The sequence below is a fragment of the Pituophis catenifer genome, unplaced genomic scaffold (assembly GCF_029215685.1).
Source record: "Pituophis catenifer annectens isolate HBS135680 unplaced genomic scaffold, rPitCat1.0.hap2 SCAF_3, whole genome shotgun sequence".
NCBI lineage: Eukaryota > Metazoa > Chordata > Lepidosauria > Squamata > Colubridae > Pituophis > Pituophis catenifer.
In genome coordinates, this window is record NW_027256883.1 from 152,987,439 (window position 1) to 153,004,589 (window position 17,151).

General features: G+C 40.2%; 1 protein-coding gene across 1 annotated transcript in view; it reads left to right on the plus strand.

Moving 5' to 3' along the window:
- The first annotated feature begins 298 nt into the window (after positions 1–298).
- LRP8 (LDL receptor related protein 8) overlaps positions 299–17,151 on the plus strand; it is a 200,991-nt gene continuing 184,138 nt past the window's right edge. Inside the window, exons 1-2 of the mRNA XM_070939536.1 lie at positions 299–368; positions 1,331–1,450. Of these exons, the coding sequence (XP_070795637.1) occupies positions 299–368; positions 1,331–1,450 (190 nt within the window). The remainder of the gene's footprint in view (positions 369–1,330; positions 1,451–17,151) is intronic.

The window sequence follows — 17,151 nt, forward strand, 5'->3', positions numbered from 1 at the left end:
AGCTACTAGATCGCTTTGCCGCCGAGGTTTCCAAATCCAAAAAGAGGGCGGTCCCGTTTCCCCTGCTCGGGCTATATGGTCCCGCCTCCAGGTCGCCTATGGGGCGGGCATGCTCAGGTCTGGCTCGCTGGCTGCTGAAATCCCGCCCTGTGGGGGAGCGTCACTAGTCGGATTGAAATGCACACACGGCGGAGGAAACATCCGCCCGCCCGCAGATAACAGTCTGCTAAGGTAGCGCGTGGGGCTGCTTCCGACCAGCGGCGTCGGGGGTCGAGAGCCAGCGGGGAAAGGACGCGCGATGTGTCGGCCAGCTCTGACCAGGCTGCTGCTCTTGCATCTGCTCCTGATCAAGCTCCACAGCGCCAGAGGTGGGTCGGGCAGCGAAGGGGGAAGGACCGGCAGGCTCGGGCTTCAGAGCTGCCGGGCAAGTGCGCGCCACGCGTTCGCCCGGTGCCGGCTTGGTGCCGCTGCTCGGAAGTCGTGGGGTTGGCGTTGCGCGATCCCTCCCCGCGCGAGAGGGAATCCGATTGTGTGCAGGGGTGTGTGCATGTGTGTAAAGAGGCGAGGCGAGAGCTATTGTGTGGCTTGGTATCGCCTAGAGACCCGCGTGTGCAGGAAGATGTCCCGGAGTAATTGATAAGGGTGCCACTCGGTGCTCCTGGAAGAGAGTCTCTTTAAGCTAACCTGGAGGCGGACAGACCGGTCTCACTTGCGACCATCGTCTGTTCCAAAGCGGTTTTCATTCGCCATCTGCCCATTCATTCTTCGTTCCTCTTCTCCCGCCCCTGCCTCGGTTTAAATGCAACCAGGAATTAAGAGGAATAAATGCGCGACAGCTTGCCGTCTCCCCCCCCCCGCTTCCTCTTATACAAGCAATACCCGAATGTATGTAGGATTTTGGGGGGGGGGGGGAGAACCGAGAAAGCGAGGAGACTCCGCATCTTTTCTGCGCCTTTCTTGGCTTGGAACGGTCCTTTGTTGTCCACCTGCTTTGCCGATCGCCTTCGCATCCAAGGATAGGGATCGGTCACACCTCCCCTAAAAGTGGCCTGCCCTGGGAAGAAGGGCGCGTTCTTTGGGGAAGACGCTTCCTCGCCAATAATAGCCTTTGTGCGTTTTCTGGGGAAGGCGAGAATCGTGGCCTAGCGCGTTGAGGGGCTGCCGGCTAAGAAAGGAATTGCGAGGGATCGGCCGGGTGTGTGTATGTGTGTGTTTTTGTGCGTGCGTGCACGCGCTTTTTCTCTTCTTGTACATGTGTTTTTCCGTGAAATTCGAAATATTGTATTGGATCTTCTCTCTCTCTCTCTCTCTCTCTCTTGGCCCCTCGCAGGCTCCGGGAAGGAGTGCGAAGAGAACCAGTTTCAGTGCCGGAACGAGCGGTGCATCCCTTCCATTTGGAAATGTGACGAGGACGATGATTGCTTGGATAATAGTGACGAAGCAGATTGCCGTGAGTAGTAGTAATGGGTGGCCCTTTCTCTTGCAGGCGGAGAGGGGGCAGGTGACTCGGTCGCCGGGTTGAAGGGAAACGAAAGACGGTGAAGCAGAGATTTTTTTTGGGGGGGGGTGTGATTCGTGGAAGCAGCCCTGTGCAAGTTGTTCTCTGGTGGAAGACATGGGATGAAATGCGCCTCTTGGTTGTTTTGCCAGTGACAATTATTCCACATTATCCCAGTTGTAGGAAGAACTGGATTAGAATGCCTGTCAAAAGCGGCCCTTTCTGCCGAAAGGAAGAGGATTATATATAGCTCTGCCCCTGTCAGTGTTTGTTAAAATCTAGTGGCATTTCCGCGTTTCGTGCCGCGTTTAGAATAAGCAGCTGAAGAGGTTTTTTTCCCCCCCCCCTTTGCAAAAAAAAATAAAAATGAAAATGAACGGGTAGAACAAATACCTGTTTCAAACTTCTGTGGCAGGCATCCACTCTCTTTATGAATGGAAGTGCCTCTTCTGCCGGGAGTTTTGTGATTGGCTGCTGGAGAAATGCCAGCTAGGTCACATGGTACCCGCTCTCCCATAAGGAAGGGGAGGGGGGGTTGAATTCTATTGGAGGTACCTACTTTGAGACAGCCTTCCTTCCTTCTTCCCCTTTAAGGCCATGCCTTCTTGTCCTTGGTTCAGGGGAGGGCAGTTGTGGAAAATTGGGCTGGCAATCTAAATTTACCCCCTTAAAACCATTTGTTATTGCTAAGTCCTGATGATAATTCTATCAGGATCAAGAATGATTAAGCTGTCTACTGAAAAAACGTCAACTCAGGTGGGCTCAGTATCATTAAATTCAGTGGCATTTATTTCAGAATGTGCATGCATAAATTCACAACTGTCCTATTCAAATGCTTCCTGATCCAAAATGCAAAGAGGGGAGCTTTATTTATTTGTGCTGTTAGGGATAAATTATTCATTTAGTCAACCTGTGATGGAATTTTGTCCTTTAGGCAAACTTTTAAAAGATTTTGAATAAATTGTATCACGGATGATAAGTTTTCTAGATTCACTCATAGGCTGCTAACAAAAGTTGAGGTTTAGGAAGATGTCTTGTGGCTGGAACTGAGATAAACTGCGTATTAACTTGATAAGGGACTCCAAGCAGTGATCCTTATTACTATTTTCTCCTCATATTCCTAAAAACAATCTTGTGAGGCTGTAGACTGAGGACAATTAGTCCAAAGTCACAGTGAGACTAGATGAGAAATTTGAACCTGGTGCTTTCAGGCATTTTTTGAACTTATACATTTGTGGAATACTGATTTAATAGTTTTGTTACATAGTTGTTACATAATGGTTGTGTTGACAAACAGCTGATGGTTGCTGAGTATTTAAAAATGCATTGCTTGTTAATGGTAAAAGATAGTTTATTGACCAATGAGACATTAAAAAAAAAAAAACTATGTTGCTTCAATCTGTAGAGGAAACTATAAGGTTCCTGGTTTAAGGGTGAGGTTAAATTCTAAGGGTGGGGTTAAATTTCTCTGAAGATTGGTAGTAATCTAGATAAATAATGAAATACCATTGCAGTTTATGGGGTCCTCGGTGGTTGTTCCTGTCAACGGCAAATGCTTAGCTACAGGGTGGAAGTAAATAATAGAATAAATGCTCATTAGTGCTATTTATGCTTTGCTTCTCCCCTGCTGCTAGACACCTGGATAATCCTGGGCTATCTGAGGCTGGTCCTTGCAGTTGGAAAATAGGTGTGTACTACAGCAACTGTTGTTCACGCAAGTGGGTGTTCTCCAAATCTCAGATTCCCTGCAGACGGAAAGATAAATATTAGTGCCACAGATTATTGCTTCCTGGTCTCACTGTCATACAAGTTTATTGCGTAGAGGACACATCTGGAAGAGAAACAAAGCATTCCACTGTATCTGAAGGAGAAAACCCTGAATATTGGTGTGAGGGTAAAATTTTTATGAGCTTTTAAGGTATAAACAGCTGTTGCAGTTCAGTTTCATTGGCGTATGTAGTCATCCTATGCAAACATTCTAGAATTTATCATACTGTTGATTTTTCAGGCTTACAAACACGCTCATTAAATAATTCAGAAGGTACTTTCAGTTTTTTTGGATCCTCGGCTTCTTTTTCCAATTTCTTGCTCTTTCCCTAAACAAACTGGATGTGCCTGATGAAGCATAATAAAATTTAAATTACCCATCTAGTTTGCTCCACAATTTTACGCTGAACTATGGGTGAATGTGTGATGATTGGGAGAAAACTTGAAATGGTAGAAACTGGTGGGATGAGAAAAAGACCTCGCCTTGTCTTTTGGTTTTAAAAGCAGTTTCCCTGACATCATTTTATACAGGATGCATATACAGGATGCATATTGAATCATTGCAAACACACCTTTAAACAGTCTTTTGGTTCATAAAAAAGGACAGTCCTTTCAAAACATGCCATACTTAAGTGGTGTTTTCCAACTAGGAAAAACACTTTTAATGATAATACACTTCTTCAGTTTGATCTCTATATCTAATGACAGGCCTTTGAATATTGCTTCTCTTCATCCCCACTAAAGTTACTTTTCTCTCCCCTTCCATGTTTGCATGCCTAAAGCTGCTGATTGAAGTTACTTGTGGCTATGTTACACAAATGATTTATGTCAGGCTTAAAGGCAGAATATCCGTGCTAAGATAGGCCTAGGCAAGATGCAAAAAATGAATAGGAGCCATCTAAGTTCTACTGTCTATTCTAGAATAGAGAGTGTTTTTTTAAAAAAAAAACAGCATGCTGGCTGACGAATTCTGGGAGTTGAAGTCACACTTCTTACATGTTGCCAAGTTTGAAAAATACTGCTCTAGAATGAGGGGACGGTTGTGTGTGTACAAACATTTCAGCTCGCACTCTTTTTTTAGTTTTAAAGGGGGCTGTTAGGTAAAATGGCTTCTGGCCCCATCACTTGTAGACTGTGGCCCCAATTTTCTGTAGCCTTTGGGCTGATTCATGGGTGTCAAACTCACATTGTCACGGTGACGTCACATGACGTATTGGGACTTTTTTCCCCTCCGCTAAACTGGGCGTGGGCGTGGCCAGTGCGTGACATATTCAGCCTGCAGGCCACGAGTTTGACAGCCCTGGACTGATTGAAGGGCATCCTGATCTAGGAGAACTGGAAACAAAGCATCACTTTTATTTTATTTTTTTTGCTGTTTCAATTAGATACATAAAATGAATTGATACTTTACTAATAAACTATAAATTACTGTGGAGAAGGCAGTCTTTTTTCCCCAGAAACTTTATAATTGCTGCTATTTATACTTCACTGCTTAGGGGCAAGCTAGAAGCAAACATTTACACTCAGAATCTTAGCTGCTTCAAAAACTTTAAATGTTCACTTGCTACATTATCTTTATTTCCAGAAATAACAGCCTGGATCGGCTTATAAAATAAATTACCCCTTGTAGGCATAGCTAAATAAATGTTTCCTAATTTAAAAAAGGAAGCAGTATATTTAAGGGGCATAATGAACAAATTATTATTTTTTTTTCCTGTGAGGGAACAAAGCAGAGCTGGATTAGCTGACGGTACTTGCTGTCTTTCTTCAAAGCAGCCTTTGAACAGAGTCTTGCTGTTCCTGAATTTCCACTTCCGGGCTGTCCCAGTACTTGCCCGACATGAGGGGAAAGTTAGCTTTAAGGGGCTCTTTTCAGCAGCCAACTATAAGTCAGTCTGTCCACAGTTTTGCCTGTCTGTGCATGATAGATAAGATTTGGCTATTAAAGATACCGTCCTCTCTGGGTTAGTCTTTTGTGGCAGAATCCTCAAAGATTTGAAGATAATTCTATACATTGTTGAGTCTAATGTAGGGAAATTGAGGCTAAAATTATGATTTCTTGATGGAAAGGATGATTGTCAAAAAAATGATGTTTCTGTAACATGGGAATGTGCAGCTTTTTTAGTGGTGATCTGCACTTCACAAGAGAGTGATTTGTTGAGGACCACATGCCAAATGGATGTGTGACCAGAACAAATGAGTGCTGTATGACTAAGACAAAAAATGAAATGTGATACTGTTTTATTTGCAACTAGATTAAATGCACTTAATGGCCACTCCCTAATACATTTAAATCAGTTCCTGTTTATGTCTCCTTAAAAATGATCATCTGATGACTCATTTTTGGAGGGCAAGTGGACCACACTCAAATGTTTTGAGGGATAGTATGAAATGCTGGAGTCTTATTTTTGTACTTCTGAAAAATCAGGGATGAGTTTCTGTAAAGCTATTCATTCAGTGACAAGATTCTGCAAAAGGATATCATTGGTTTTGACTACTCGTTCTTCTGATGCCATATGGTCAAGAAACTGTTTTTCTTGCACCACCTTTTTTTTTCCTTTGGATGGAGGGGGAGGAAGAAGGAAGAGAAAACCTGAAGGGAAGAGCACACAATTATGCCACCAATTATTGTTAGCTATGCTTTGTTAGACATGAATACAGTGATGTTCTAACATTCTTGATGCTTATAAAAATGTAATAATTTCAGTTCCTGCATTGAATTAATGCACGGTTCTGCTTTGCTCTGTGCAACAAGCAATTTAAAAAACAGCGACCTGAAACCAATTCAGTCTAATAATCTTTATCCAATTTGACCTTGGAAAATTCCCACCACAGCAGGAGTCCCACTTGATCTGGTATTTTAGACTGTAGCCTGATTGGCTTAATGGTTTATCCAGTCCAGAAGGTTAGCAATGGTTGATGAGGCAGTCATAATCAAAGCATGCAGGTTATCTGTTAAAGTTAGAACTAATATCAGTCTGTGCATTCCTTCCATCTCCCTTCCTTTGGTTTGTGTTAATTATAGTTAAGTATTATTTCTGAACCAGCATAAGTACACTTTGCTTCTAAACTAGAGGGAGATAAAGCAATTTCTCATCATGAAGACAAAAGGGGTTGTAACTATTTTACTTCCTTTGCAACAATAAGGAAGCAATTTATCATTGCAGCCTTCTAGAATTCTTTTTTTAATCTCACAACTATGGTGGTGAGATTCTTTGTGATCTTCCATCTAAGCATTTACCTACTTATTGTCCTGTTTAGTTTTTTGGGATTAACCAGGTATGATAGAATATAATCCAGAATCATGGGAGGGATCTTTTCCAGAGGATAAAGAGACAGCTGAACTTAGAATATCTGGTAGACAGGAAGAGGTGAAAGGCACCCCAGTTCAGCAGTTCACAGAGTATATTGAATACTTATTGGAGATAGTTGTTTTAGTCTGGCAGGATTCTGTTAATAGGGCATCTGACCAAATGCCAAGAAATGCTGCTCACTCATCCAATACTGCTGCAGGAAAACCCCAATGGGATATAAGAACTACTGGGGAGGTGAAAATGGCTTTCACCCTCTTCCTGCCTTCCAGACATTCAAAGCTGTGACTCTGAACTATATTTCATCTCACTAAGGGTTAAGTGAAAGAACTGCCTAGTGGTAGAATCTACCGCAGGGGTGTCAAACTCAAGGCCCATGGCCCGCATTCGGCCCATGGGGCGCTTAGATATGGCCCACGGGGCTGCCCTGGAAACAGCGAAGGATTGGCCTGCGGTGCCTCTGCCATCGAAAACGAAGCTCGGGTGGGCCGCACATGGCCCTTCCAAGCTCTGTTTTCGCTGGCAGATCGCTGCAGGAAACCATTGCAACTGAAAATGGAGCTCGGGATGGCTGTGTGCGGTACTCGACACCCTGGCCACGCCCCCCCCCAAACATCACCCTGATGTGGCCCTTAATGAAATTGAGTTTGACACCCCTGATCTACAGTATATCCTCTTTGCCATAATTATCTGAATCGAACTGCTAGAAAGCTTTGCTTTGAAATGGCCATGGCCATTTTGAATACAAAGCCAGTCCTAGAGATTACCTTCTTTTATGAACTGCTATTAATTTCACTAGATTTTTGTTTATTCATTTGATGTTGGCTTTCATAGACAGTAGCCAAGAGAGGTGTTAGTTGGTGGTGGTAGTTCTTTAGAATATTTACAATTGAGAACAGCTGTGCTTTATAAGACAATGTGATCCTGATTAAAGAATTTTTTTTCTTAAGCAGAAACACCAGTGATAAAAGCTTTAATGTCCTTGGCAAAGCTCTTAGGCAACAAAATATTCTAAGAGAAAATGTATTATTCACATTTGTGCTGTAGATATGAATAGGTTTGTGGGAGTGAGGCAGTTTCGGTTAAAAGAAGACTTTCAGATTTCTCTGTCTCTCAACAAGCTTGCAGCAGAGAACAAGATAATTTTTACCAGGGACAAATTATTTTGAACTAGGCAATGCCAAAGAATGAACTTTATGGAACAAGCTCCGGATGTACCTCTTTATATAATGTTTCATGCCTTTGAAATATTATGTGTTTCCTATGGCTAAAAAAGGAAGGACCATGGGTTCCAGAAAATAATGCAATATTTCTTTGAGGAAGCTGGAATGAAGGTTTTCAGTGTAGCTTCTACTGCCACATCCTTCTGTTAGTATAGCTTGAACCAAATTATTTAGAGCAATCTTCCACATCTGCCTTCCTTTGCCAGATCTGATCCAGTGAAGATTTTTTCTTAAAAAATTGTGAATAAGAGGTAGATTCATTCTAAGGAAGGCTGGTTAAGGAGTTATCTTCTTGAAGCCTAGTGATAAGGATATTGTTCTGCCCCAGCTACGGGTCCCAAGAAGTGTAGCACACACACACAGCTCCAAAAACTCTGTTTCATACAAACAGACCCCTTTTAAAATGCAGGCTTTAACCACAAATGTCCTTAATAGCCTGCTATGAATTACAGAGATTAAACAAAGTCCGACAAGGGTTGGCAATCAGCCCAGAAACCAAGTTGTAACAAAAAACTCACTCTCAAAATGCTCTGTGTAGCCAAACGTTGTTTCCAGCAACATTTGCTATCTGTGTGCGAACTTAAATAGGCTAAGGGAGTGGCCAATTAACCCCAAGCCTTACTCTTGAGGAGACCTCCTTCTGAGTAGCCACTCCTGCCTTTTGGCAGCCCTGCGTGCTCGAGCATTGAGAAGAGGCTCCTCAACTTCACTCTCTTCACTTGAAGGAGCCTCTGGAGGTTCTGAAGGCCCTGGCTGAGTCTCTGCCTCTGGCACCACATCCTCTTCAGCCTCCTCGCTGTCCGACTCGAGCGCCAGCTGCATAGGCTGCTGGCGCAACACCACACCAGCCTCCTTGTCATCGGGATCAGCCACAATCCGCGCAGGCCACTGGTGGGCCACAACAGATATACAGGTAGTCCTTGACTTATGTCCACAATTCAGCCCAAAATTTCCATTGTTAAACAAGACAGTGGTTAAGTGAGTTTTATCCCATTTTATGATCTTTCTTGCCACAGTTGTTAAGTGAATCACTGCAGTTGTTAAATGCACTTAATACGGTTAAGTGAATCTGGTGTCCCCATTGACTTTGCTTGTCAGAAGGTTGCAAAAAGTGATCACATGACCCCAGGACACCGCAACTGTTATAAATATGAGGAAATTGCCAAGCATCTGAATTTTGATCACATGACCATGGGGGTTGCTGCAAAGGAGGTGAGCGTGAAAAACGGTAATTAGTCACTCTTCAGTGCCATTGTAAACTTCAAATGGTCACTAAATGAATGTTGTAAGTTGAGGGCTATCTGTACTGCACAACTTAAATGCTTAAATCGCTTTTGGTAAGCCTCTCTCACACGTAAGGCACTTAATTTTGTCACCTGGCAGGTGTAGGATCTCTTTAATAGTTTTTAATTTACTGGGATACAAAATCTCTGATTTCTCTTGAGGCAGATTTTATGTAAGAAACTTAATGTTCTGCATTTGGTTGTTTAATATAGATGAAATAAAATATGAGGCAGTCTGAGTGTGAAACATTCTATTTCCCTTTTGTTTGCAGTTTTCCTCAACCTTCAGATATATTGGCCTTAAACTTCCATAACTCTGAATCATCATGGCTAAAAGGCTTGTCCCAACTTATATAGGGAGTATCTGATGGGGGAAAGTTACTATAATGCATGATAAGCCTGCATCATGTTGATCGATGAATGGCTGTCTTGGTTAAAAGAAAGCAGTTCAAATTCTCTTGGATTAAACCAGGAAACCAATGGCTCAATCTAGGAACAATTATCTTCAGGCAATCATAACTCTCCCCTCTTTTTTTTCTAAGCATGTAGCATTCCCTATTGATATTTTTCTCATAGGTGGTTACTCATGCTTTGATCACCTACTCAATGGATTACTGCAATGTAACGCATATAGGGCTGCCCTTGAAGAACATCCAGAAGTTGCAATTTGTCCAGAATGGAGTGGCACCGACAATAATGAGTGTTTGATTACAACTTTGCTACATGAGCTCTACTGACCTCCTGTAGACTTGCTGATGCAATTTAAGGTGCTGCTTGTCACCTATAAAACCTTTCATAACATACTTGGAGGAATCTCTCCCTCCAGGGATATCTTAACTTCCTGTTAGATATGGAAAGAGGGACATGCTTTGTGTCTCATGAATTAAAGAATGTCATCTTGCAGAACCCAGGAACTTTGCCTTTTTGTTGTGATGTCTGTCCTCTGGAACACCTGACCACCAGGATTCAGATTGGTCCTGACAGTTCTAGCTTCTGGAAAGCGTTAAAATTTTGATTCTTAATCCAGGCACGTGGATGAAGGTATGAAGTTAGTGAAACCCAGATGGGTCGATATTATACTTATTATAATATATTAATATTACTTTTTACACTTAATTTTTATTTGGTTTTGAATTGTCTGTTTTATATTGCAGTTTCCATTCACATTTCAAATCACTATGGCGAAAAAGTGGTCATAGAAATAAACACATCTCTTTGAAAGAGGTTTTCAAGGTAATGAGCCTTGATTGCATTCCAGAATGAACTTCCACAAATGGTAGGAATTACATTACTTGTGTAGTATTTGCAGCCACAGAAAGCTGTTTATGAAAGTGCTGTTCAGGTAAGTGCTGAGGATCTCGGTGTGGTTCTGTAAACTCAGATTTTGTTTGTTTGTTTCTACCTTCAAGTCAGTCTTAGTTTACAGTTTTCTTGGTAATATTTTTAGAAGAGGTTGGCTATTACCTTCTTCCTAAAGCTGAGATGATGTGACTGAACCAAAGTCATGCAGTTGGTTTCTTGCTTAAAATGGGACTAGAACTCGCTGTCTCCCAGTTTGTAGTCCAGCACACAAAGCTTGGCTTTTTCACACTGAGTGGTATCTTGTAATTAGCTAGATGGCAGCATTTAGCTCACCTTGGCTGAATCAGGGAAGCTAATCTGGGTCAAACATAGTTAATCCTTGGTAAAATACCCATGGAGCTCTGCAGTGATTTTTTTTGAAAAAAAAAATGCGGGAAAGGGAAGAGAACTTTATTTGAACTCTTTAAAGTAGCCATGTCTTTTCCTGGAATTGTGCAGCTGCCCTCTGAAGGGCAATCTTAGGAGTAGGTTTGGTTTAAGAGTTGTGACAGGTGCTAATATGTACCCATAAACTCTCTGAAGCACTTTTCTGCTTGTCAGATCTAAATACTGTGCAGCCCTAATAACTAGCATGTGACTAAGGCTATTGGCCAAACTGCTAAGTTGAAAAGGATTCCAGAATGCTAATGTGGCACACTACTTCTGTATTGCGCCCAAAACAATTACAGGAATACATTTTGCAATCACCCAGTGTCTATGCTTGAAGTACAGTTTTTTAAAATTATTACTTACAATATATTTATTATCATAGGCATTGTATACAGCTCTGGGTATATTAGTACTATATTGCAACTGCAAGATCATATGCATGGATGAGGTAGGAGAAGTCTTTGAAGAAGATGAAGGCAAACATTACTACATGGAAAATATATTGATTGATAATCCTGCTCAGTTTGATCTATCCAGATATCTTTGAGGAGCTTATATTTTTTTCTGGTGGTAAGATACAAGCTATTGTCCATTGATGGATGCTTGAAACTTATCAGATTCTATGTATTGTACAGATGCAGCTTCTGCCTGAATAACCATCCATAATATAAATGCCTGTTTGCTATTTTCCTGCTATAAAAGGGGGAAAATTCAAGGCCAATTAATGTCCTCTCTTTATAAGATTGCTCATTTTTGTGGGAGATGATAAACAGTAATTGGCAATTTAAACTAAAAATATTTGAATAAGCAAAATATTACAGAAAAAAAAAATTTCATTTGTGCATTCTACCATGCATCACTACAGTATATTAGGAGTTTCCAAGCTGAAATGCTGATATTAATTGATTTTTTGAATACTTTAATGAATGTCACTAAACATGTTTGTTTTACTTTATAAATATCATGGTAGGGCTGGGATGTCTGAAAGAAATATATGAATTGCAAGATTGATGTGGCCCTAAAACATCAAATATCTGATTATAGAACTGGTGCGGCTATTAAGATGAATTTTATTCAGGATGCTCTTTCCCAACGTGGTCTTTCAACAGTGCACACTTCACTGCTGTAATTGTATCCACCCTCCTTGCTTTTCCTCTTTTTTCCTGCTTATTAAAATCCAGTTTTTGCTTCCATAGTGTGTCAGGGAAAGCTGTTGCTTGCACATTTCTAACTTTGTAGACATAGACGCATCAAAACATCTGAATATCTTTTAAAAGGCCCTTTTTTTTTATTTCACTGTACATTTCTTCTAGTCCCTTACCAATGAAATTCAGGACTTCAAAGCAATTTCTGATTCCTGATTTTCTTCTGGAAAATGATAGGTATATGTTCATGTTCATATCATAGAAAGTGGATGACTTTGTAATAGTCTAATAGATATTCAATCACTGATTCCATTGTATCCTTCCTGGCAATGATTTGCCAGGTCCTTAATTTTTGTGTCCTGAATAGTAAACAGTAGGATCTTTTGATGAAAGTATCCAATTCCAGTCCATCTCAATTTTCTTAAGACTAAGATATCAGTGTGTAATTGATTCTTTTGATCTTCTACCGTGTTGAGCTTTTTCGTGTTCATGCTTCTTATATTTTGTGTTGCCACTGTAATTCCGTCTCGGCAGCTTCAGGTTTTCTTTCCCTGCATGGAAATATCAGCAACTAGACATCCCACAGTTTTTAATCTTGCTTTACATGTATGGCTCAGAAAAGGCCTGATGCTGCTTGCCTGGAAAACAAGAAAGCACGTCTCCTTGAAAGCAAATATTACATTATGATGCTGACTTGCTGATCAGGGATTTGTATGGGGATCAAGATGGCTAGTTGGCAGGTTCAGGAATGCATTAAAAAAAGCAACAGCTTTTTTTTTTTTTTACTGTGCTCGTAAGTCTCTTGGAATGTGGTAAATCAGAAGAAAACACTAAAGATTTTTTAGGAAATAAAGATTTTGAATAGAGAGCATGATTACTTCTTGGACTGCGCTGAAGGCTTGCTTTTTGCTACTTGCTTGAACATTGTAAAGTGTGCTTTGTTGGAACAGATAAAATTCTTCATAGCCTTGAGGACTTTTTTCATTTTGTTTCATTTTTTTCTCTTGGCACCAAGGACTGATTCCAATTCTCCTGGTAGACTCCCAGACCTTCTTCTGTGTATTTGAGAAGACATAAAAAGTGATGATCCTAAACTTATTTCAGATATTTATGTAGTGTTTGCTTCTTGAATATTGATATAAATTTGAGTACAGGACAGTGGGGGGGAACGTTGATTGTTAGAATGCTTGTGAAAAGAAATGCACATTATAAACGTACTGTATTTAATGAAACAATGGTTGGAAGCCATTGCCTATGGCAGGGGTATCAAACTCAATCCCCCGTGGCCCGTTTTGGCTGGCAGGTTGCTGCAGGAGGTGTCCGTCCCGTCTCCTCTCCCGCTTCCCCCCCCAGCCCGTGGAGGAGAACTACAATGCTGATCCGCCCCTCAAAGAAATCCAGTTTGACACCCCTGGCCTATGGTGTGGATATTATGGCAATTCAATGTAAAGTAGCCTCTTTAAAATGTTTGTTGCTTTGCACAAGATAGATGTTGCTAATATGTATGACATTTTATGATTCTAATGCTGATGTGATGATCTACAATGTATAACATAGCAGATTTAAATGCTGGACCAAATTGATAATAACAATTCAGCTTCAATATATCACTCCTTTCTTGGAGAAAACGGAATTATACTTGTTGCAAACAAATAAGTAAAAACATATACTCATTTAGGACAGTTTCAGGATTCTGTTTTTCAAATGTATTATCACAAAAATAAATCTGAATATTTTTTTCAGGTTTATAAACAGGTTTGCTACAATTACTGTTCGGCATTTTCTGTTTGGATTTTTTTTCCCCCCAGTGGTGGTACAGAGAATGTTTCTTCATTTTTATAATGCCATACAGTATTCAGGAACAATTTGCAGAATTGAGGGAACAGGCATATTTTCCATTTATATGACATTCTTGGGCCACATTTACTTTCTAAAAATCCATTAACTCTGGTACAAAAATTGAGTCAGTATAATTCAACTGTTTTTCTACTGTCCCTTCTCCATCATACCTGTTCTTACTTGGGATTGTATCACCTCCAAATATGCTAATTCCCAATTTTGGCAGATTTATGCATATTTGGATTCATTTCTCATTGTAGGGGAGCTAACTATTCCGGATGGGGATCCACTGAATCTCTGACTCTAGTGGGTTCAAGTGGGACCTATTTTATGAAGTGAATTTATAGGAAATCCCGTTATTATTATTTAGTATGGATCTTGTAAATTACATGTTCTATTTTTAACAAGCATACATAAAATATGTGTACCCCTAATTTGGGGGCTGAAACTTAGCTGACTTTGGTTTAGAAACTAAGAAGGGTTAGTTCTGATTAATATTAAAAAGGAAGCTGCCACACAACCCCAGGACTGTAGGCAATATTGGGAAGTGAAAAGACAATCTGGAAAATGTAATTTGCCAAGAAAAAAACTTGGATGTGTTTATTCCCGCATTTGAGGACATATTTATAGAATACTTTATAAACTCTGCAATTGCAGACAAATGAAACTCTTCTCATTTAATAAATTCAAAGTCAAAACACATGGACATGTTTGAGATGTAAGACATGATTTATACTTTGCTGTAAATTTATGAAATTCAGATCTGGATTGGAATCCTAACACGTAGATCGATAAGGAGTAAATATTCCCCAAGAAAATAGAAGAAAATTCCATTTTCATTGAAGAAGGGTCCTCTTACTTTTCCCCTTCTCTCTACTTGCATGGAGAAGGGGAAAAACAAATGTATGTGCAGAGGTTCTAGATCTTGAACTTTAATACTCATGCAGACAAAAAAGATCAGCTTAATATAAACTGTAGTATGGATTTTCCTTTTTAAAATCATCTCCTGAGCATTTGTTTCATTGACTGTTTTTAATATTAGTGTGGCATCCAATGGATTAGGACTTTTTTTTTTTTTTGCAGAAAAGCTTATTAAAATGCCTTCCATTCCATTGTTGTCCAACAGAGCAGAGTTAGTCTATGTCAATTCTGTCTTAGTTGTTTTGGGGGACTGCAATACTGAAAGGTCTTTCCATACTGCTTCCATTGAATCTGTATGCTATCATTATGTCAGCTGCCAAGAGTGGGGTTGGCTGATTAAACTAGGATTAACGCTATTGTTCTCCCTGGACTAATTCCTTCCAGATGTAATATCATTCAGCATGCCCCAAGGAACAGTTGAATGCCATAAGCTTAGATCTACTGTGAATATCAATGGTCTGCCCTCCAAAGAATCAACCAGTCTCTGTAGCTTATTGGAAGTGCAAAACTGCAGTGTGACCCTTTTATGATTTGATAGAGATAGCCTCAACAGAAGGTCAAGTATAGATGAATGAAAATCTGTCTCTTTCTCTGATAACTGATGCCTTTCAGATGCAGGAAAATGAATGTGCTAAGCCATAGGTCATTAATGGTTCACTAATGCTCTTAATACAGAAAAGCCCTGGTAAGTAAGTAAGGTTATGAAAGACCAAAAGTTTGAAATCTTGAAAAAACTATTGAATTGCCAATCAATATGGAAAACATTGAACTTGATTAGAGCAGTGATCTTGGTTCAGATACTCCAAGTAGAAGCCTAATTCCTAGAAGCCAGCATGGCTTGTTAAAAGCAGGTTATGCTAAACAAACCTTATTGCCTTCTTTGATAAAGTGACTAAATTAGTGAACTATGGAAATGTTGTAGATATAGTATACTTAGACTTCAGTAAGACATTTGATAAAGTAGACCTGAACAGAGGGATAGCATCAGGATAATGAGAACAAGGTATGTTTAGCCTAATGAAGGCTCAGGGAGCCTTCATGAAGACATGATAGCAGTCTTCCAAAACTTGAAGGGCTGTTACAGGGAAGAGATTTTTTCTCCATAGCACCTGAGGGTAGGACAAGAAGCAATAGATAGAAGCCTGCCATAGGAGATCCAACCTGGAAATAAGGAGGAATTTCCTGACAGAATGATTAATCAATGGAATATCTAATGATCTAAATGCCAAAGCCCACTGTAACAACATCGCCAAAAAGGCATTAAGAGTTGTAAACCTAATCTTGTGTAGCTTCTTCTCCTGTAATATTACACTACTAACCAGAGCATACAAAACATTTGCTAGACCAATTCTCGAATACAGCTCATCTGTCTGGAACCCGCACTGCATATCGGACATTAATACAATTGAGCGTGTCCAGAGATTTTTCACGAGAAGAGTCCTCCACTCCTGCTCACCTTATGCCACCAGACTTGAAATTTTGGGCTTAAATAACTTAGAACTATGCCGCCTTAGGTATGACCTAAGCGTAGTTCATAAAATTATCTGCTACAATGTCCTACCTGTCAATGACTACTTCAACCACAACAATACACAAGCACACAATAGATACAAACTTAAAGTAAACCGCTCCAAACTCGATTGCAGAAAATACGACTTTAGCAATGGAGTACTCAATGCCTGGAATGCACTACCTGATTCTGTGGTTTCATTCCCAAACCCCCCAAAATTTAACCTTAGACTGTCTACTGTTGACCTCATCCTATTTCTAAGAGGTCTGTAAGGGGCGTGCATAAGCGCACCAGTGTGCCTACCATTCCTGTCCTAATGTTCCCTTTTATTCATATTCATGTATTCAATGGATTTCATGTATTCAAATCATGTTTATACTTATATATGTTATCTAATACATGCTTGACAAAATAAATAAATAAAAATAAAATAAATAATAAAATAAAAATAAAAAGGACAGCTTGCCTCCCGGAGTTGTTCATGCTCCATTTCTGGAGGTTTTCAAGAAAAGATTGAATGACCCTGGCACAGACCCAACCCAACTTTCCTTTAGTCAGGTAGATCAACCTGCTACAAGCACCTCCAACTGGCTCATTTCATGAACCAAACAAAAGGCACAAAGATTTTATCCTGAAATTAGAGACCAATGCAGAAACAATTTGCATAAGGAAGTAGCTTTGTCTTGCATCAGATTGACTGTGTGGGAAAAGTCCCTTATCAGAATCATTCAGAACAAGATTGCAAGATCATTCGGAATAAGATTGCAAAATAAATATCGCAAATCACAGCACTTACAAAGTGCTATAAAAAATTCATACCTTCCAAAAGGTCCAAAACAACAAAAAAGCCCAGTTCAAATTGTCAAAGGCCTTCTCTGCATCTAAGAAAATCAATGCAGCTGGTTTTTCATTATGTTTTCCAA